The sequence below is a fragment of the Melospiza georgiana genome, chromosome Z (genome assembly GCF_028018845.1).
Source record: "Melospiza georgiana isolate bMelGeo1 chromosome Z, bMelGeo1.pri, whole genome shotgun sequence".
NCBI lineage: Eukaryota > Metazoa > Chordata > Aves > Passeriformes > Passerellidae > Melospiza > Melospiza georgiana.
The window spans coordinates 3054492-3076871 of NC_080465.1; the positions used below are offsets into that span (position 1 = coordinate 3054492).

The 22380-nt window shown below is 45.2% G+C and overlaps 1 protein-coding gene across 1 annotated transcript; it reads right to left on the reverse strand.

Moving 5' to 3' along the window:
- Positions 1-1897: 1897 nt before the first annotated feature.
- LOC131095744 (V-type proton ATPase subunit S1-like protein) lies at positions 1898-20642 on the reverse strand. The gene is made up of 7 exons (XM_058043814.1): positions 20509-20642; positions 14211-14251; positions 13315-13376; positions 10549-10751; positions 6298-6348; positions 5126-5369; positions 1898-2521 (listed from the first exon to the last, which is right to left on the reverse strand). Exons 1-7 carry the CDS (start codon positions 20604-20606, stop codon positions 2219-2221), a joined length of 1002 nt encoding a protein of 333 aa, XP_057899797.1. The 5' UTR covers positions 20607-20642; the 3' UTR covers positions 1898-2218.
- Positions 20643-22380: the final 1738 nt, after the last annotated feature.

A 22380-nucleotide genomic window follows, 5' to 3' on the forward strand; every position in this document is an offset into this window, starting at 1 on the left:
ACAATTTGCTTGGCAATCCAGGACAACAGCCCAGCTCTCCAAAGCACGAGGAACATCTCCTGTGTGGCCCTGGCACCCTGGCACCCTGGTGCCCAGCATTATCCAACTCTGTGTGCAGGACAGGGAATGTGGAAAATGAGTATTTTGTGATTGGCTTTTCACAAATATTAAAATTAATATTATGTGTGTTGCGTTAGAAAGTGATGCTGTATTAATTCTCTTAAATAGTGTGTCAAGTATAGTTTTAGATTATAAGATAAGGTTAAAATAGAAACTGTGCTATGTAAGGTACTTTTTTCCTAAGGAAAGGACTCACAGTGAGACAGCAGCCACAGGACACCTGAATCTTTCAGAGAAAGAGAATTTATTGCTCCATTATCAGGAGAAATGAACTTTTCCTGCCTTGCTCAGCCCTGAAGATGTCATCAGGATTAAGAGGAAGCAGCTGACACTGCCCAGAGGGAATCTTGTGTTTGAATGGAATTTATGCATCATGGATGAGGTGTATGAATATGCAACAGGCTGTTGCTTTTAAGGGTTAATTCTCTGTTAACGTGGGTCCTTTTTTGGGCTTATTTAGCCCAGAAAGAGGCACCCAGACCATCCGTAACTCTTTGTTTCTATTGTCTCATATTGTCCTAATTCAAATTGTCCAAAACATTATTACCCTAATTGTATTACTACTTGCATAACCATTTTATTACTATAAAACTTTTTCAATTTTTTAAAAACAAGTGATTGGCATTTTTCACAGGGGACCAACCTGGGCAGGGTTTAATTTTCACCTTCTCCTGCCAGCCCCACTCAGACATTCCTGCTTTTGCTTGCTCCCTTCATGGAAAAGATAAAAGTTTGGCAGCAGCTGGCCACAGGCAGCCTTGGCAAGTCCTCAAAAGCTTGTCTATTACACCTGGTTATGTGTCAAAGATTTTTTTTTTCCCTCTGAAGTGCCTTCCTAGATGAAGTAATCTCTGAGGGCTCCACATCTAGTCTGTGTGTCACCTGGACTAATAAACAGAATACATGTGGACATCTCTCAGGGTGTTTAAAGACCTCTGCAGCACCATTTGCAAAGGCTTCAAACAACAAATCAATCCTGTAATCCAAAATTTAAAAAGCCCTTTGCTTGCAAATGTGGTTTTGATTGATTTTCCATCATGCTGTAGTTCCCATTATTTGTAACATAAAAGCACTACAGCGATGAGAACAGTGCTGTGACTTGCAAGAAATCAGGGCCAAATTATGGCTAATTTGGAATTCCCAAACTTTGCCCCTAACAGAAGAAAGGATGAGTGGGGTGGCAGTATCCTAAACTCTCAGAAGCAGCAGTGAAAATCATAGCACAGAATCCTTTTCACTGCTTGCTGGCACCTTCCACCTCTCTGTTTATTTATATTTGTTTGTTTACATTTGTTTGTTTATATTCACCTGTTATTTCTATTTTCCATCTGTCATTCTCCATTCAGGTAGAAGTCCCGAGGGAGACTGATGGGATTTGCTAGAAAATAAATTTACCTGGAATTACAGCACATAATGCTCCTAATCCATCTCCTGGCACAGAGCTGAGCCACGGGGTAAAGCCTCTGTGAGCAGATGTCTGGTGTTTTCCCATCAGATCCTGGGATAAACCTCCAGCTTAAACACAGGAAAGCACCAGGATGCTGCTGCCCTGCAGCCACCATTTAATCTGTGCAGTGGATAGAAACACACCTCAAGTGGCCCTGAAGATTCCAGAGTGGGAAAAGGAGTTTGTGGGGGCAAAAAGGAGGGGGTGTGACTTGGGAAATAAAAAGAAAACACATACTGAGAAAGAAACTGGTGCTCTTTTGTCAGGACACAGAGTAAATACAGAATGAAGGAAAATTTTGCCTTCTGAAAGAATATGCAAAGAGCTTGGTTTGAGGGGTTTTTTTAACCTTTATTTAATTTCAAAATGTCCATTACAGATTCTCTCTTCAGGACTTGGTAAGCTGGATGAAGCCTCTATTTTGGCTTTTTGCTACAGGAATAAAGTCCAACACGAATATCTCTAACTCACAATGGATTATTTTTGTTCTCACCTTCATTCCCAAGGCATCTTCAAGATGATTACCAGTGAATAACTGGCTAAAACAATCTGTTACCTACTTTTCTTTTCATCAGGTGGTAGAAAAATCTGCACAGACTACATACGACAATGCCAGGAGAAGAAAACACCTCTTGTTTCACTGAGACACTGCTAAATGTAGATTTTACCAAACTGCTGGTTCCTGAGTTCATAGGGCTCATTTCCACTGTTTCTCAGGGGCTCCTTCTCATCTCCCATGTCACTGTCCTTCATCTGTGCAAAATAGGCAGGAGGAGCTTTGCACTCGTAGTGCCTGTCCAGGGATTTCAGGTGGATGAGCATGTGCAGAGCATAGGCCAGGACCAGCAGCAGGATCAGGGACATCACCAAGCCCATCAGGATTGCTGGGGAGAAGAAGGATGCACAGTCCCTGGCGTAGGCAAAATGTCCTTCTTGGATGTTAAAACCTTGAATCTACACAGAGGACAAGAGGGAACATGTTAAATAAAGTACGGGTGTTTCATTAATTTGTTTTTCATTACCTTGTGTTTCATTAATTTGCTCCTGATGGCAGGGAGGATTTCTGACTTGAGACCTGCACAAATTTGTGTCTCCCACTGATAGCTGGAGCTAATGCTCAGAGTTTATCCAGGTCAGTCTCCTCAAACTGCCAGCTCTTCTAATCCCCTCCACTCTGCTGCCCAAAGGATTTGCAGCTGTGTTTCAAACAGAACCTTCCACCAAGACTCACTCTTGGTGTCTCAGCAATATTTAACTGCGGGCATGCTACCTTTCATATTAACTGTGCATCTCCAGCATCACTTGCTGAGAGTCCCCAGAGTTTTTGCTTCAGACTTTTTGCACAAAATCCGACATGACAAACCAGGAAATATTCTCAAATTATTTTCCTATGCCCTACGACAAGATTTTCGCACTGGTCCCACATGGGTGGCACATGGCAGCAAAACTACAGAAACTACAGCGAGCTGCACCCAGCTATGGAAAACACCAACAGGTGAATAAAACCTGGCTTCAGTTCTAATATGGATTTTAGCACTCTGCTTCACTAAATCAGTCCATGGACATTTTTCACACAGTGACAAAAGGTTTTTCCATTCCTTTTTCAGCTCCTCATGCCCCCTGACTCAGGTATATAAAGGGACTCTAGTCCTGCCATCTTAGGCTCCCTCATTGTCAAGTGCAGAAGAATTGGCGCTTTCAGAAGATTATTAATCTCATCCTAAAATAAGGGCTTAAGATGGGTCAGGGGAATTATCCAGTGGCTTTACAGGCAGGCTGGGGTGACTATAATCAGTGCACAAGGTTAAAATTCCTATAGGCACCAAAAGTGAAGTGAGATGAATCCCGTGCCTGGGTGTGTGGTGCTGTTATTGGAGCTGAGTGTGAGAGCTCAGCTCAAAACGATGTAATGACAAGAAATCAAATTCACTCACCACTAGAGGGAACACAAGCAGAAAGACTACAAAAAACAGCCTTTAATTTCCTAGGACAGGAAAAGTCTTAGTTTCTATTTTGTGCTCCATGTGATGCCTTGGGATTTTAGCTTTTATAATTTTCATGTATTTGCCATCCTGCAGTTCTTTAGTGTGTAACTCCAAACTCCACATTCAGTGTCAGCTGCTGCTGTCCCATTTTGGGCAGACACAAAAATTCCTCTCCAGGCCTGGCAGCCGAGGGCACCTCACTGACTCAGGGCGCAGAAATGCAAACAAAAGTGAGTTGGGTGGGCAAACTTGAGGTAAATGACTCCATTACCTGAAATTTGAATCGTTAGATTAGCCCAAATATGCAAACGGACCAAACATAAAAGTTTGAAAACCTGTGACCCGTGGTCCATTCCCGAGTGTAGCCCCTGAGGGAGCTTTGTCTGCCCAAAATGTACATGAAGGCCCTTCAATAAATATAGCAGCTTTTTATTCCTTTAATTCTGTCTGGTCTCTGGTTTTAGGTAGCCCCAAAAAGGCATAAAAGGTAAAAATATTTTGTGGGTCTGACACCAGCCTGTCAGGCCAGGCCCTGGAGCTGAGCTGGGCCTGTGTCCAGAGGCTGTGGGGACACAAATGGAGGCCACAGGATCCATTTGCGGGTGTAGCCCCTGAGGGAGGGTTCTGTCTGCCCAAAATGTACCTGAAGACCCTTCAATAAATATAACCACTTTTTATTTTCTTAATTTTGTCTGGCCTCTCTTTTTAGGTAGCCCAAAAAACATCACAAGGTGAGGCACAAGTGTGTAAACTACGCACGGAAGGTGATAGCCTTTCCCGAGAAGTCCAAAACCTCCCCTCAACCCATCCATGGCATCCACCTGTCTGAAATCCATGGCCATTGAAGATTGCGATGCAAGATGTTTTAAATTACCAACTGTATGGCAGATCACCTTTGTCAAGTGGGCAGTTTGCCTTATCTCTCTCTTTGAGTGACCACATTCACACCTCCCTCGGGAGGGGACATTGCTGATAAGAGACTATTGAATGTCACTGCATGGCTGATAAGAACTATATTAACTATAACCCATTGCGAGATGCTCTGCCCAGAGGGAGGAGCCAAGCATTGCTACCCAGATATAATCCAGGGGGAGGAGCCAAGCATTGCTACCCAGATATAATCCAGAGGTTTTTGAGACACCAGCACGACTTTCTGCACGGGATTCCCCAGAGGAACAGCAGCTGTCTCTCCTTCCACTGGATCTTCAGAGAAAGAATACATCCTTCTCTACAGATCCCCCTGCTCCAGCAGAACCACCCCAGGCACTGCAGGAGGGCTGAGGCACATTTCCAACGGGACTGCCACCAACACCCTGAGCCACAGGGTGTCAGGTTGGGTTCTGACTCTGTCAGTCTTGTTCTAGTATACTGCATTGTTCATTTTATCCTTTTTTTTTTTCTTCTCTATTAAAGAACAGTTATTTCCTGCTCCCATTTTTTTGCCTGAGAGCCCCTTAATTTAAAATTTATAGCAATTGGGAGGGGTGGGGAGGGTTTACAGTCTCCATTTCAGGGGAGGCTCCTGCCTTCCTTAGCAGACTCCTGCCTTTCCAAACGAAGACAATGGCATCACCTGGAAGTCGATGAAGGTGACCTCCCAGAGGTGTGAGAGGTCGTGCTCGGAGCCGGGCACCAGCAGAGCATCGTGTCTCTGCAGGCTGCTGACGCGCTGGCAGCGGAACGAGTGCGCGGCGGGCGCGCGGATCCCCGAGGCATTGAACGTCGCCTGCACCGAGTGGTTGTACAGCAGCTGCAGCCTCTGCAGGCTGAACCAGCTCTGCACCGACAGCTGGTAGTAGCTGGTGGTCAACAGGAGCCTGGGGAGGCCGTGTTGGAGTGGGGAGAAAGGAGAAAATCAGTGAGAGGGTTGCCGACACTAAATTCGCGCGGTGAGCGACTGCGTCAGAGTCATCGGCATGATCAGTTTGTATCAGAATTATTGGAATTATGTGTGGTCTTGCTCCTTCCTTGGAGCCTGGAAAGGGAGAGGGTGGCAGAGCCCTGGAACAGCTGCCCAGGAAGGGCCTGGAGTGTCTGGAGACATCCCAGCCTCAGCTTCTCTGCCACTGTTCCAGGGGACCCTGCCTGGGCAGGGAATTGTACCAGATCATCTCCAGAGGTCCCTTCAGCCCCAAATGCCCCCAAATTACCCTGGGTTCCAGCCCCAAATACCCAAAATACCCTGGGTTCCAGCCCCAAATACCCCTAAATACCCTGGGTTCCAGCCCCAAATATACTGGGATTCTGTGGTTTGAGGTTGTTCCCTGTAGCAGCTCAAGGAGTTTGGTTTCTCCCACAAAGCAAGAAGAATATGACAGGATTTTGGTTAAATACTTGGAAAAATATGAATGTGACACTGGTATTGTACCCCCCGCCGCGAAGTGTATGGAAAGTCAGTTCTCTTGAAATGCTGTTCTATCACCAAGAAGCAAACATGAAGTGGTTTGATACCCAGACCATAGTGAACTATCAAAGTTCAGCTAAAATCTCAGACACAGGAAGATTCTACACAAAAGAGATGACCCAAACTTTTCCACTAGTAGAAAACTCAATGTAGGAGAAACAAAAAATGCCTTAATAAAACAAGTCAAGTGACAGACATGCTGAATGCAGGTGTTTCAGTTATACAAGTTTCTCTCACATTTTTTTTGCTTAAACAAACTCTCTTTAATTCCCCACACAACTGCACAACAATGTATTAGTGTTATGTTATTATCTGGTAAGGATTTTATTATATAAACTTACCTGATAACAAGTCCCTTTAGATTGCCAATGTCACCAAACTTCAGGGAAAGCCTAGGTCAAAAAGCAAGTAACATCAGGCTAGGAAAAAAATTCAGAGACCTTCAGAGAAAAAAGCACCACAAAAGATTAAGCTCAGTTATACATGGAATTTTTTGCTCAGTCTACTCTTAAAGTCAGTGGGGAAAAAAAAAAAAAAACTGAAAGGATTAAATCTTCCTCTAATGAAATGTACTCATTCACCTGCTGATTGGAATGAGGCCCAGATGACCCAGAAAGAATAGAAATCCATGTTTAAGTTCCAACAAAACTCAATCCCACTAGCTTCCCACCCTAGCTGACCATTAGGCTCAGTGGATCTGCTCTCCTCCCCCAGCCACCACATCTCAGTCAAGCATCAGCCCTGCCTGTCATTAGAAAGTGCAAACAGACACCTTGTCCCCATCCTTTTAAATAACAGAACATGAAAGGAAGCAGAGGTGAGAGCTCAGATTTCCTTCCTCACAAAATGCCCCGGCTGTGAGGCAGCGCTGCACCGCCTCGGGCACCTGAAATTCAATAAGGTGAAAGGCCCTCCCAGGTTAATTAATGCAATACATGATTAGGCTGAATAAATTCTTCTCGCTTAAAAGTAATATTTTGCCTCTTAAAACCTGCATGGAGATTCTCGTTGTTCAAGTAAGACAGAAAGAAAACATTGTGAAAGCGCACAGGTTCTGAAAGGCCTCAAAAATTAAAGTTGAAGATTGAGAGAACAAAAACAAAACAAAACAAACAAAAATCCAACAAAAATATTTAAAAATTAAAAAATAATTTAAAAAAAGTAAAAAACAGCCCCACAATTTCCTAGGGGATCTAGACTTCTTGGGTTACACAGGTCCCCTAAAACAGGGCACTGAATCCAGACCATCCCTTGTTTTATTATAAATGTAAGTCAGAGATAGTTGAGGATTAGACACAGGTAAATGTGCCATTCAACTAAAAATAAAACAAAAATGCAGCTTGGATTATTACATCTGATACCATTCCCTGTGTTCTGAAACCCTTAATTTTGCCTTAGTTTATTTTCTGTTAGAAAATAAACTCTGTTTATTTCTGTTAAAATATTTACTAATCAGACTAAGATTATTTTCAAATTGTAGGCCAGAGGAGGGGGGGGGGGGAATGTTTGTTATCACATTTTTTTTTATCTTTAACATAAATTCATTCCATTCTCTACCTCTCTCTGTCAAAAGAGTGCTGGATAAGTTCCCGTGCTGATGATGTGATATTCAAACTGCCTTGTTGAATATTGTGATGCTGGGTTCTTTCTCAATTTCACTTTTAGCTTTCTGTTAACCTCACTAAAATGTCTGTGCACCTTGTGCTGTAAAATCACAAAGAGGTAACACCTACTTTGTGATTGTACAGCACAAGGTGCACAGACATTTTTGGTAACCACAGACAAAGAGGTTACCAGAAAGTTAAAAGTGAAATTGAAAAAGAACCTTGTGCAGCACTGCTGGTGATGCCTTGGGATTTTAGCTTTTATAATTTTCATGTATTTGCCATCCTGCAGTTCTTTAGTGTGTAACTCCAAACTCCACATTCAGTGTCAGCTGCTGCTGTCCCATTTTGGGCAGGCACAACAATTCCTCTCCAGGCCTGGTAACCAAGGGCACCTCACTGCCCCGGGGCCCAGAAATGCAAACAAAAGGGAGTTGGGTGGGCAAACTTGGGGTAAATGACTTCATTAGTTGAGGCTGGAATTTTAGATTAACCTCCAATATGCAAATGGACCAAACTTATAAAAGTGTGAAAATCTCATGGTCCATTTTGGGTGTAGCCCCTGAGGGGCTGTGTCTGCCCAAAATGCACATGAAGTCCCTTCAATAAATATAACCACTTTTAATAGCCTTCATTCTGTCTGCCCCTATTTTTACGTACTCCCAAAAACTCATCACTGGCACACACCCCTTGAAGGGATAATTAGTCATGCACAGGACCTACGCCCCACATTCAGCACAGGATCCCCTCTCCAACCCCACGAGCAGCTGTGTAAAACAGCTGGAGGTGAGACAGACCAACAGCTCCAGCCCCATGGGCACTGAGAGCAGACCTGGCTGCCCCAGGAGGGGCTGCAGCACTGCAAAAACTGAATATTGAGTGTCCACAACAGGCTGGGCTTAAACTACACAATCTCTGCTGCCCACAGTGGCAGGACATCATCAGAAAAACCTGGGCCTCTTGATGCCCTGGATCGGCTGCCTAGAACAGGAGCTGGATAAGATTAAGAGAATAAAGTGGGTATTTATTAAAGGCCTTCAATAGTTACACCTTTGGCAGTCAGAAGCCTCCCATGGGCTGCACCCTAGATGGATAATGGTCGTGAGTTTTTCACACAATTATAAGTTTGGTCCATTTGCATGTCAGGGGTGAATTCTTCAATTCCATCTTCAGGTAATGAAGTCCTTTAGCCCCAGTTTGCTCCCCCTCAATTCACTTTCATTTATACTTTCAGGGCCTGAGGCTGTAGGGTGTTGTCCTGCCTTACCAAGCAAATTTTGTTCTATTTACCATCTGTATGGCAGCTGTCTTCTGTTCAGTGGGCAGCTTTCCTTATCTCTTCCACATCTGGGGAGACACCTGCTGATAACCGACTATTGAATGTCCCTGCATGGCTGATAAGAACTACAGCATCCCACTGGGAGATGCTCCGCCCAGAGGGAGGAGCCAAGCATTGCTACCCAGATATAATCCAGAGGGAGGAGCCAAGCATTGCTGCCCAGATATAATCCAGGGGGAGGAGCCAAGCATTGCTACCCAGATATAATCCAGGGGGAGGAGCCAAGCATTGCTACCCAGATATAATCCAGGGGGAGGAGCCAAGCATTGCTGCCCAGATATAATCCAGAGGGAGGGGCCAAGCATTGCTACCCAGATATAATCCAGGGGGAGGAGCCAAGCACTGCTGCCCAGATATAATCCAGGGGGAGGAGCCAAGCATTGCTACCCAGATATAATCCAGAGGGAGGAGCCAAGCATTGCTACCCAGATATAATCCAGGGGGAGGAGCCAAGCACTGCTGCCCGGATATAATCCAGGGGGAGGAGCCAAGCATTGCTACCCAGATATAATCCAGAGGGAGGAGCCAAGCATTGCTACCCAGATATAATCCAGAGGGAGGGGCCAAGCATTGCTACCCAGATATAATCCAGGGGGAGGGGCCAAGCATTGCTACCCAGATATAATCCAGAGGTTTTTGAGACACCAGCACGGCTTTCTCCATGGGATTCCCCAGAGGAACAGCAGCTGTCTCTCCTTCCACTGGATCTTCAGAGGAAGAATCCATCCTTCTCTACAGATCCCCCTGCTCCAGCAGAACCACCCCTGACACTGCAGGAGGGCTGAGGCACATTTCCAATGGGACTGCCACCAACACCCTGAGCCACAGGGTGTCAGGTTGGGTTCTGACTCTGTCAGTCTTGTTCTAGTGCACTGCATTGTTCATTTTATCTTTTTCTTTTTCTTCCCTATTAAAGTACTGTTATTCCTGCTCTCATATTTTTGCCTGAGAGCCCCTTAATTTAAAATTTATAGAAATTCAAGGTGAGGGAGTTTACATTTTCCATTTCAGGGGAGGCTCCTGCCTTCCTTAACAGACACCTGTCTGTTCACACCAAGACAGGTGTCCTTGAGTGTTCCAGACAACTTTTATGGAAAATCCTTTCCTTAGGATTTTTCCTCAGAGGCCTCAACAACGAAATGTAAACAATTATTATCTGCTGCTGTGGAATGCAACAGGTGCATCTGTGATTGGCCCATGTTGGATGTTTATAATTAATGGCCAATCACAGTCAGCTGGCTCAAACAGAGAGTCCAAGCCACAAACTTTTATTATCATTCTTTGCTATTCTATTCGTAGCTAGCCTTCTGATGAAATCCTTTCCTCTATTCTTTTAGTATAGTTTTAATGTAATATATATCATAAAATAATAAATCAAGCCTTCTGAAACATGGAGTCAGATCCTCCTCTCTTCTCTCATCCTGGGACGCCTGTGAACACAGTCACACTTCAGTTTCAAAGGGATTGTGTTGTCTGACCAAAACGTGAAGACAGCAACTAACACTCTATATGGAGATTAGAGTTATACCCGAAAGCAGCACAGGACTTGAAAAATATAACAACTAAAACCCCAAGGCTCCACTCTCATATTCACTGCCCAGAGTAGCTGCCTGCCCCCAGCTCCCCCAGCAGAGCAGAATTCCCCTTACATGGCGCTGTCCTCGCTGCAGTTCGAGTCCCCAACATCCACGGTGGCGTGGGCTCCAAAGGTCCTGTCTGTCAGATCCAGCTGGGAGTGGTTCTCCATCCTGATCAGGATCCTCCTGGCCCAGAACAGGATGCAGGGGGTGCCGTTGATGGTGACGTTCAGGGGGCTGTGGGGGAGCCCAGGGTGACTCCAGGGTGCTCCTTGCTGTGGGAATCCACAAAATCAGAGGGGTTTGGGAAAGCTGCAAAAGGCCCCAGAGACAGCAGAACTGTGATGGGAGCCAAGCAGCAGCCATGAGATTGGTCAGCAGACAAATTATTTAAACTGTAGAAAAGCAAGGGCAAATAGAGCAATGGTCTGTGTATTAATGATTGTCTAGAATAACTCCCTAAGCTGCAGAAAAGTTTATCTAGCAAGATATTAGGAAGGTTGAAGCTTAATAATGGAGCTGTGTGCATTGCGTTTGAAGGCTCACAAGCAGGTATTGCATTTGAAATAAGCCAGCATTGTTCAGCCAAAGGTACCTGTGCTCATAGTGGTTGGACAGAACTACTGTCAATATAGAATATACACTGTACAGATATAAATACTGTCAGTGTGCTTTTGCTTTGTGTGATTGGTCACAAAACTCATAAAGTGAGTTGTGACATTGGGTTCTGTGTCTGCTGCCTGGGATGTGAGCTGCTGGCATCTTCCCATTGTCATACCCATGTAATGAGAGTGATGCTGGAAAATCAAACAGCTCAAGGCAGTTCCCAACGGCCCTGTCCTGTTTGTGGTCTGTGATTGGCTTTTGGCAAATATTAAAATGAATATTGTATGTGTTATTTTGGTATTAATTCTCTTAAATAGTGTGTTAAATATAGTTTGAGGTTATAACAAAATGTTAAAATAGAAACTATGCTATGTAGGATACTTTTTTAAAGAAAGAACTCACAGTGAGATAGCAGCCAGAGGACACCTGAATCTTTCAGAGAAAGGGGATTTATTGCTCCATTATCAAAAGAAATTAATTTCTTCCTGCCTCACTCAACCCTGAAGATGCTGTCAGGATTCAGAGGAAGAAGCTGACACTGCCCAGAGGGAATCCTGTGTTTGAATGGAATTTATGCATCATCTATGAGGTGTATGAATATGCAACAGACTGTTGCTTTTAAGGGTTAATCCTTTGTTCGCGTGGGTCCTTTTTCAGGCTTATTTTGCCCAGAAAAGGTACCCAGACCATCCGTAACTCTTTGTTTTTATTATCTCGTACTGTCCTAATAGTCCAAAACATTATTACTCTAATTTTATTACTGTATTTAGAACCATTTTATTACTATGAAACGTTTAAACTTTTAAAAACAAGTGATTGGCGTTTTTCACAATGAGTCACCAGAAATCAGAGCCAGCCCTGAGGAAGCAGAGGCATTGGCTGTTTCCCCTTCCCACCATGGGGATGGCACCTCACAGAGCACCCAGCCCCAGCCCAGAAGGTGCAGATTCTCTACAGCACCTCTAAGAATTGCTTCAGCCCACTGGAAAGGACCCAGGCTGTGCCAAGGACACAGCCCACCGTGCTGGAAGCACTCTGAGCAGCTGCCCAGGTGAGAGAAATATCTGAATTTAACCTACCTGCAGGCAGCTTGGCTCACCGTGGCTTGAAAACAGGGAAACACCTGCTGCAGAATGGGATGGATCAGGCAGGGATCCCTGCCTTTACCAAATCAGGACTGAAACCCAGGGACTGCAGCTTCCGTGTCCTCTGCACACACCATAAAACTGCCACCCCTTGTGAGCCTAATTTCATAGCCAAATTTCAACTTTCAAAAAGACAATTTGGCTGTGAGGCAAGACAATTTGACTCAGGGGGGAGAAAGAACTGCAAAAATTAAAAGCCATTCTCAAATTTCACCCCCAGATTTCCAGTAACCACCTCTGTCCTATTCAAATAAGATAACACACACAATGTGCATTTTTACCATTTCATATGACTGCAAGTTCACATTAAAACAGAAAAGATTTCCTGAGTCCCAGTCATAAACAACATCTCACCAGGCTCCAGAAGGGACACAGTTAAGCCCCAAAGTTTTGTCTTGGCTTAAAGGGAGATGTTTTTGCGTGTGTGCTGTTTAGATCAGCAAATCATAACTCTCAGCTCAGACCCTGAAAGATCCCTTTTGATACTGGACCTTACATATGGCACAAGGATGTTTCAGGATTAAAATTAACAAGCACTGACAGCAACAAGCTGAAAGCAAAGCATGATGATGGCCAGGAAATGTGCTGAGTGGCTCTGAGTGTGTTTATATAAATAGCAGGGCTGTCTCCTCAGAAGCCCATATGAGAGAGATTTTTCCAACATGTCCCCAACATTGGAATGCATCACTTTTGGTAAGGAACCCTTTTATGCTCAGTTTTTGACAAGACCTACAGCCTGGTCTCAGGTAAAAAGCTCCCACTAAAAATCTCAAGTTTTGCTCCAGCTCTTCCTTCAGCACCAGCTGAAATGAGAACAAGAAATCCCATTGCACAGAAGGTGGATTTAAGGAATTTGTCCCAAAACATGGCCAGCCAGCACCAGCAACAGCACCCGAGGTGTCACTGCAGAAAAGCAGAGAATATTTGTGCAAGTGGTGAGACAGAACTGTACCACAATGTTTTACACAGTTCTGCTGGGTGTTTCCTGTGAACAAAGTAAATCCCATTTAATTCAGAATTGTAGTTAAATTGGAAGACCTAAATGTGCTGTGAAAAGACTTCACAGATCCACCCCTCCAGGCATTACCTGTGCAATTGCCTCTTGATTGAGATTAAACTTTGGCTTCACACGACCATTGTAATGCTGACCTGCAGAAGGAGAAGTGTTATTTCATTATTAGCATATTGTAAACACCCATTTATAAACACATTTATAAAAACACACATCTATAAAAACACACATTTATAAAAAGCACACATCTACAAAATTTTCCACGTTCCTACGCAAACAATAATTATCCCTGCACAAAATGTGTATGTCAGAATTACTGCTTTTGCCATGGAAAATACTTGACTGGCAGCAAAGACTGCCTTCACTACATGTATTTTCTAATTTACCTTTCTTGTTCACCAAAGTTCCTCTTGTTTTCACTGGACACCTTGCCACCCTCACCGGGAGGAACTCCAGTGCCCCAAAATTACAGGATTCAGTCTAAATCTGTATTTATTCATCTCAAACACATTAAAAGCTGCTTTTTTCCCTCTGTGCAGCAAATTCATCAAAAGGTGATGAACAGCCTGGCAAAAGTGTGATAACTGTGCTGGGAACTTTCTCCCTGCACTGCCAGGGACAGGGAGCTGTGACAAATTCCCTGACATCCCAACTCCTCCTTGCCAGGAGGGTGAAGTTTCACAAGCACAGGTCATTTCATGGGCACTCTCACAGCCCCATCCTTCAAGCACTTAACTCTGTTTTCATTTGGTTAAAAAAAAATGGTGAAAGATTTTTCCTTCCACGTTCTCGCTGCACCTCAGAGTTGGACAGTGAATTGTTATTTTAACAGGCAAATCCTTTAAAGGGTATTTTTAAAGAGGGTTATGCTTCAACAAAACATGTGACAGAAGAGTCTCCGACATCTGGGGATAAAATATACCATAACAGAACCAGAATTTTGTGGGGATTCAGCCCCACAAAAGCCTTACCTGCTCTCTGGAGAGAATCTTGATCTGAAAACTCATGTGAACTAGGAGAGAGCAGAAAAACATTTATGGTGCAGCATCTGAATTCAAAGTCTGCAGCGAGTTTAGGGGGAAATCTGTGGCTGCTTCACTCCACAGAACATTCCAAAGGCAGCTTGGGTCCTTGGCTGGTGGAGGCCACAGGAACAGGGCAAAATGTCCCAAAGCTGCTGCAGCCTGGCTAAAAATGTCCCATTTTCAGGGGTCATTCAGCTGGACCAGCCCTGACAGGCACTCCCATGTCCTCACCACACTGTCCCCCTATGGAGGGGCTGGACAAAGCTGAGTTAATAGCAGAAATAACAATTGATGGTTTTTGAGTGTATCCATAGCAAGGAAGAAGACAAGGCCGTCAGCATGGAAACAGATTAGAAAAGATACATGACAATTTTTGTAAGCTGACTACGTGCATAAGTACATGTGTATATGTTATTAAATTTCTGTATTTATTTTTGCATTATTTTGTATTACCTTATTAAATTTCTGTATTTTTTGCCAATTACACTGACGTTAATTGCTTTGCACCATTGAATATAAGCAGTTATTGTGATGTAGTTAATGACTTAAGATCACGCTTTGTTAAGAGTATATAAGCTGGAGAACATGCAGAATAAAAACACTTTTTTCTTCTGGGACCCTGATCATGTGTGTGTATCACATACAACCTAATGGTGACATCTCATCCCATGGGATGTCAGTTTTGGGGTGTGTTGGGAAGGATGGAAGTTTGACAAGAAAGTCTCACAGATATGCGTGCCCAGCACAAAGATTTTTAAATGTAGAGTCTGATGAAGAATAGAGATGGAAGCAAGTTTTGATATGGAATAAAAGAATTGCTGAGCCAGTCTCACTGGATAACCAAGGAGGCAAAGGGTGTGTTAGTTAGAAGGGGTTTTATGGCTTAGAGCAAAGGATAAACCCACCCCAAACAAGAAGATGATTTCACCAAGCAGAAAGAGAGCACAGGCAAACAAGGCAGCAAATGTGGCAAGTGGGAAAAAGTTCTCAGAATTTCCCACTGCAAGAAAACTGAAAAAAAACTTCCAGCTTAAACTGTAATGTACTGACTTTAGTGATTGGAGAACAGCAGCATGAATATGGTAATTACGGGAGTTATGATGGGCTACAGATAATAGTTAAGGTATGGATTGGTTCTACTGTACTAAGATGCTCAGCAAAGAAAAGTACATAATGCATTGTAACCAAAAGAAAAGGATATAGTGCATTGTAACCAAAAGAAAAGTACATAATGCACTGTAACCAAAAGAAAAGTCTATAATGCACTGTAACCAAACCCAAAGGGGCTCCAGGCCTGCCTGCAGCTGGAGCTGACAGCTGTGGGCACAGCTCTGTCACCCACAGCCCTGGGCTGCCGTGACACCTTGGATGGAACAAACTGCATTTTGTATACAATAAACTGCATTTTGGAGAGCCCCTGCAGTCCCACATACCTCATTCAGGCTCTCACAGTTCCAGGCAATAACAAATCCCACAGGAGTCACTGCAAGGCTGGGCTCAGGTGAGGCACATCTCAAGTGACAACCACCAGGCCTGTGCATTTTACAGCATTTGATTTTCTTCTGAGGCCTAAGTCCTCAACTGGTGTCAGCAGAATCAATGTGGGAACCCACAGAATCAGAGGGGTTGGGAAAGCTGCAAAAGGCCTCAGAGACATCAGAACTGTGATGGGAGCCAAGCAGCAGCCATGAGATTGGTCAGCAGAAAAATTATTTAAAAAGTAGAAAAGCAAGGGCAAATAGAGCAATGGTCTGTGTATTAATGCTTGTCTAGAATAACTCCCTAAGCTGCAGAAAGTTTATCTAGCAAGATATTAGGAAGGTTGAAGCTTAATAATGGAGCTCTGTGCATTGTGTTTGAAGGCTCACAAGCAGGTATTGCATTTGAAATAAGCCAGCACTGTTTAACCAAAGGTACCTGTGCTCGTAGTGGTTGGACAGAACTACTGTCAATATAGAATATACACTGTACAACCACATGAGCCCAATCCCAGATGCACCTGTTGCATCCCACAGCAGCAGATAACCATTGTTTGCATTTTGTTCCTGAGGCCTCTCAGCTTCTCAGGAGGAAAAATCCCAAGGAAAGGATTTTCCATTAAAGATGTCTGTGACATCCAGGTGAGCACGAGCCCACAGATCCTGCACACACTGCCCTTGGTGTCCTGCCTCACCTTCCAAATTGAAACACGCTTCCATCTTCCTCCCTCACTCCATTTATTACCATTTTTCCAAACCACCAAAGCAGGAAAAAAAAAAAAAAAAAAAAAAAAAAAAAAAAAAAAAAAAAAGTGGAAACATTTACACCGAAATATCAGGAATTAGAGCAGTTTTCAGTGTTTATGTGCAAACTTCACCACGGGTGAACTGTTGGGATGGCAAAGTCAGTCAGAGCTTGGCTGTCCAGGGTGAGCATATATATATATATATATATATACAGTGTTATGCTTATATATATATATATAAAAACATACATGGTAACTATATATATATATATATATATATATATATATATAGTTAGGCTTAGCTATACTTGTAGCTCCTCTCCATAATTAAATTAAACACTATATATTTGGATATATGCATAGTTAAGCACTCATATCCATTTACTCCAGCTTGGAAATCACCACCTGGACTACAACATTGGTGTTGGAAGAAGAATTGTTGTAAAACTCTGCAATTCCTTCCATTGCCTGACAGGTTTCCATGCTGTTTATGGAGGAGGAAATGTTAATTCTGTTTTTTTGTGACTGTCCATTAAGAAAAAGGAATCCTGGCTCCTCCACAGCCGCTGTGGGAGAGATGTCACATCTCTGCTTTCAGCATGAAGGCACTCCAACAGAGATGAATGTGCACAGCTGGTGAAATATTCATGCTTGCATGGGGAATGCAGAGCAGAGAGTGACCCAGGAGCCACCACGGACCTGTGAACATGCTCAGCCCTGAGAGGAATGGTGGAATTGTCTTCACAGACAAGCTGTGGGTCTGCTGGTGGATAAAACCAGCACTGGGAGAGAAAAGAAACAATGGGGAGAATCCCACTGATGGATGAATGGAAAAAGAGATTTGCCTTTACAAATAAACTTTAGGTTGGCTGAGAAATGAAATCGGACATTGAAAGGTGAAAGAAACAATGGGGAAGGAAAACCCCTGAATTCCATAAGAATTAAAAATGAAAAGGCAGGGTTGTACATTAGAGGGAAATCTTTGGGATCAGGTGTTCTGGGAAGTCTGAACCTCTCAAGTGCCTCAGAAATGGGGAAAGAGAGAAGGGAAAGGTGGCTGGGAAATTGGGATGAAAAGAAGGGCTGAGCCCTCCAAAAATGTGAGAGACCCCAGGGGATGCCCAATGGCCTCTGCCTTTATTGGAATAAAGTCAAAGGACTCCTGTGTCTCCTTTTTGGACATAAACCTCTGCTGTTTGTGGGTTAATTTTCCTGACAGCCCCATGTCAGGCACAGTGAGGGAGGTGCCTCCTGCTAATTACTCTGTTAATTAGCAGTCCTGCAGGAAGCAAGCAGGGCCGTCAGGAAGGGAAATCCATCACTCCCCATGGCACAGCCAGGCTGGCACACAGGGACAGTCCCTTCCTGGTTTTGGGGATGCCAAAACAGCAGCTTTTCCACCCAAAAAGGCCATCCCCCAAAAAGGGGAATCCGCAGGCAGCAGAGCCCTGCGGCCCTCAGCTGGAGGGTGTCCCCGTCGAAATAAAAGCATTGAAAGTGAGAAAAGAGAAAATAGCTACACACTAAAAAAATATCAATTCCCTTTTGATTATAAAAATGGTAATTACATGTGTAAGAGAAAATAAACTAGCCAGCACTAGAGCATTCTCCACAGCAAATAATTTCCAGCACTTTGGGTTATAGACCCTTTCATCAGCCTCTCATGCTATGAAATTTCAGATTCACTTGATCACAAGTGGAGCATGTTTTGATGAGCCACATTTTCCCTTGCCCACTGGTAAACAGCTCTCCCAGGTGCACCCAGGCACGTGTGCTGTACCTTGAATTTACCACACCCAGCATGTTAGGAGCCCACATGAAATCGGATTAGCCCTAATACAAAGCACTGGAATGACTAGTCACTATGTAAAACCCAATTAAATGGGATTATAAGTAGAAAGAAGTGCAAATTTCCTCTTATCAGATGACATTATCCATCTACATAAGATAACTAAGTCCGGATTGTTTGTCTGCAAAACTGCAGGTCTTGAGGACTAAGCGGCATTTCCTCCACTCAAATAACCACATGGATAATCCTGGCACTCAGTTCTGATAAACTACACCTAATGGGAAAATGCACTCTGCATCTACGGAAAAGTGCTGTGTAGCAAATTACAGAAATTTCAAATTTTCTGTGTTTCCATTACTTCAGGGCCATCTCCCTAAGACTGGCAATCTCCAGCTGCAGAATTCCTCACTGGCTGCTGAACTGGTCACAGCTAATTAATAAAAATCACATGTGACCTCTCAAACGCACTGAAAATTAAATTATGAAAGGTGAGGAGCACCTGGGGGCAATGCACTGTTTGTGGTCCTAGGGACACTCAACATAAGGAATTGCAGTGAAGTTATTAATGCCATAAATGTGTAAGTTTGGAGGGGCCAGATTCAAGGAAAGAGCTGTCTCCTTCTAAGAAACATCCTGACCAAAATCATCACTGGCTTTTAAATGCCTCTGTGTAAGTTCCATCAATAAGAAATATCTACAAACACCACAACCCCTCTGGTTTTTTTAATGATTTGACACATTTGGCACAGGGAGACAGATTTCCATAAATGTTTCAGAAAGTACTGATTACTGGGGCTGATTTGCAATTTAATGGGTGTCCAACAAGGTCTGGATCAGAGCAAGATGGTTAGATAGATAGATGATAGATAGATAGATAGATAGATAGATAGATAGATAGATAGATAGATAGATAGATAGATAGATAGATAATAGATAGATAGATGATAGATAGATAGATAGATAGATAGATAGATAGATAGATAGACAGATAGATAGATAGAGAGATAGATAGATAGATAGATAGATAGATAGATAGATAGATAGATAGATAGATAGATAGATAGATGGAAGCTTGATAGATCACATCAAGCCTCCATTTTTAACACAATAAGAGAAACTGAGTTCAGAAAACTTCCAGCAAATTTACGCTGTGCAGACACAATCCCACTCCCAATGAGGCAAAATTCCCATTTGATTCACTGGCATCAGGATCATGACTTCATCTGTTAATATTTATTGCAATACAGTTCAGGAAATGCTCCACTGCTCGTTATCTGTTGGATTTTGGTCTGATTCAAAGACAAAGAAGTGAAATTATTTAAGAAGAGCAGCAAGAAATCGGAGAGCTGGCAGAGCAGAGCAGCAAGCAAGCTATTTAATGAAAACATATTGTAGCATTTATCAGTAACTGGCTACCAGATCTCCTAATACAAGCTTAGGCAAATCACCACATGTCCTTCCTGCCTCAAATTTTGCACAGATTTCACTGGCAGCTGCGACCCTCACCAGCATGTTAGCTCTGTGTTTTTGTCTCTTTTATTTGGTGGCTTTGGGCATCATTCAGCTCACACAGCTCGGGCTGTTCTCACTTTCTCAGTGCTTGGCTCCACAAAGTCCCCTCTTCCTCGTGCTGTGATCTGGGCTCACTGTTTGTGTTTTGTCAGAGAGTGAAACAGCACCACTAATAATAAACCCAAACCTCCAGTAATTTCTTAAGTTTAATACTCATTTGCAATATTGCATTCACACTTCAGATATTCCACGCAAGCAGAATATTTCCGTGCCTGTGCTTCTTGGAGTAGTTTTCACACCCTTGCTGTCATGCTATATATAACTCCCTTTTCCCAGGGAATATCAGTGTGGGAGTCAATAAAACATAAATTAAACTTAGGGCGGATGCACAGAAAACACCCGATTTTAAACAACGTTCACAAAATCGTTGCAAAGTTACATCTCCAACACATCGCCTGCTTAAAAATAATTAATATTTTAATAAAATATATTTTATTAAATTATATATATGTAATTATAATATATGTTTATAATATATATGTTTATTATATATATTTATTATATATATTTATTTATAATAAAATATATTTTTAAATTAGAAATAATAACACTCTGCAATAGCCCGGGGTGTTTCCAAACCTGGAGGGGAAAGCAGAGCCACGTCCTGGCGTTGTCAACGAAGGGCAGAATTCTTAAAACCCTGCGCCCCGGGTACCGACCTGTTCGCGGCGGGGTTTCGCTCCTGGGAGCGGCCGAGCGCGGTGCTGGCCAGGACCAGCAGGAGCTGCAGGAGCCGCAGGGCAGCGATCCGGTCCATGGGGCGGCCGGGAGCCGCTGCCCGCCCGGCACAGCAGCGCCGGCTCCAGGGGCGGGACAGCGCCGGGGCGGCGGCTGCGGGCGGGGCCGCTGCTGCATCTCCATCCCCGCGGCGTCCCGGCTCCATCCCCGGCTCCATCCCGGCTCCATCCCGGCTCCATCCCCGGCTCCATCCCCGGCTCCATCCCCGGCTCCATCCCCGGCACCATCCCGGCTCCATCCCCGGCTCCATCCCCGGCTCCATCCCCGGTTCCATCCCCGGCTCCATCCCCGGCTCCATCCCGGCTGCATCCCGGCTCCATCCCCGCTCCATGCCCGCGGCATCCCGGCTCCATCCTCGGCTCCATCCCGGCTCCATCGCGGCTCCATCCCCGGCTCCATCCCCGGCTCCATCCCCGGCTCCATCCCCGGCCCCATCCCGGCTCCATCCCCGGTTCCATCCCCGGTTCCATCCCCGGCTCCATCCCCGGCTCCATCCCGGCTCCATCCCCGGCTCCATCCCCGGCTCCATCCCCGGCTCCATCCCGGCTCCATCCCCGGCTCCATCCCGGCTCCATCCCGGCTCCATCCCGGCTCCATCCCGGCTCCATCCCCGGCTCCATCCCCGGCTCCATCCCCGGCTCCATCCCGGCTCCATCCCCGGCTCCATCCCGGCTCCATCCCGGCTCCATCCCGGCTCCATCCCGGCTCCATCCCCGCTGCATCCCGGCTCCATCCCCTCTCCATCCCCGGCTCCATCCCGGCTCCATCCCGGCTCCATCCCCGGCTCCATCCCCGGCTCCATCCCGGCTCCATCCCGGCTCCATCCCGGCTCCATTCCCGGCCCCATCCCGGCTTCATCCCGGCTCCATCCCGGCTCCATCCCCGCTGCATCCCGGCTCCATCCCGGCTCCATCCCGGCTCCATCCCGGCTCCATCCCCGGCTCCATCCCCGCTCCATCCCGGCTCCATCCCGGCTCCATCCCTCACTCCATCCCCGCTTCCATCCCAGGCTCCATCTCCTGCCTCACCCTTGCTCCATCCCTGCTCCATCCCCCTGCTCCATTCCCAAAAACATCCCCGCTCCATCCCAGCTCCGTCACGGCTCCATCCCCGGCACCATTCCCACTCCATCTTCATTCCATCTCCACACCATACCCAATCCATGCCCACTCCATCCCTGGCTCCATCCCTGCTCCCATCCCCATTCCATCCCCGCTCCATTCCCAGTTCCGTCCTCGGCCGCATCCTAGCTCCATCCCTACCTCATCCCCACTCCATCCCGGCTCCATCCACCTCTCCACCCCCGGCTGGCTCAATCCCCGCTCCATCACCGCTCCATCCCTGCTCAATCCCCGCTCCATCCTCGGTTCCATTCTTGGCCTCATCTCTGCTCCACTCCCACTCCATTCCTGGCTCCATGCCCATTCCATCCCTGGCTCCATCCCCCTCTCCATCCCCTCTCCATCCCCTCTCCTTCCTTTACCCATCCCCGTTTTATCCCCGCTCCATCCCCACTCCTGCTGCACTGACATTGCCCTCTGTGTGCCCCCGCACCTCCCAGGTATCTCCTGAAGCAATCATCACTCAGTCTGGGGAAACTGCCCCCAGGTGAGAGAGAGAGCTGCTTGCTCAGGGGGAAGAGGCAACAGGATCAGATGGGCTCCAAAATCACACTGAGGGTCACTTCCCATCTGCACTTAACCCTAACCCTAAAGGGAGGCGAGGGTGATGTTTACGAGCAGCTCTGGAATTTCTCCTTCTGTTCACAGAAAGAATTGCCTGTGTCCTTGAGT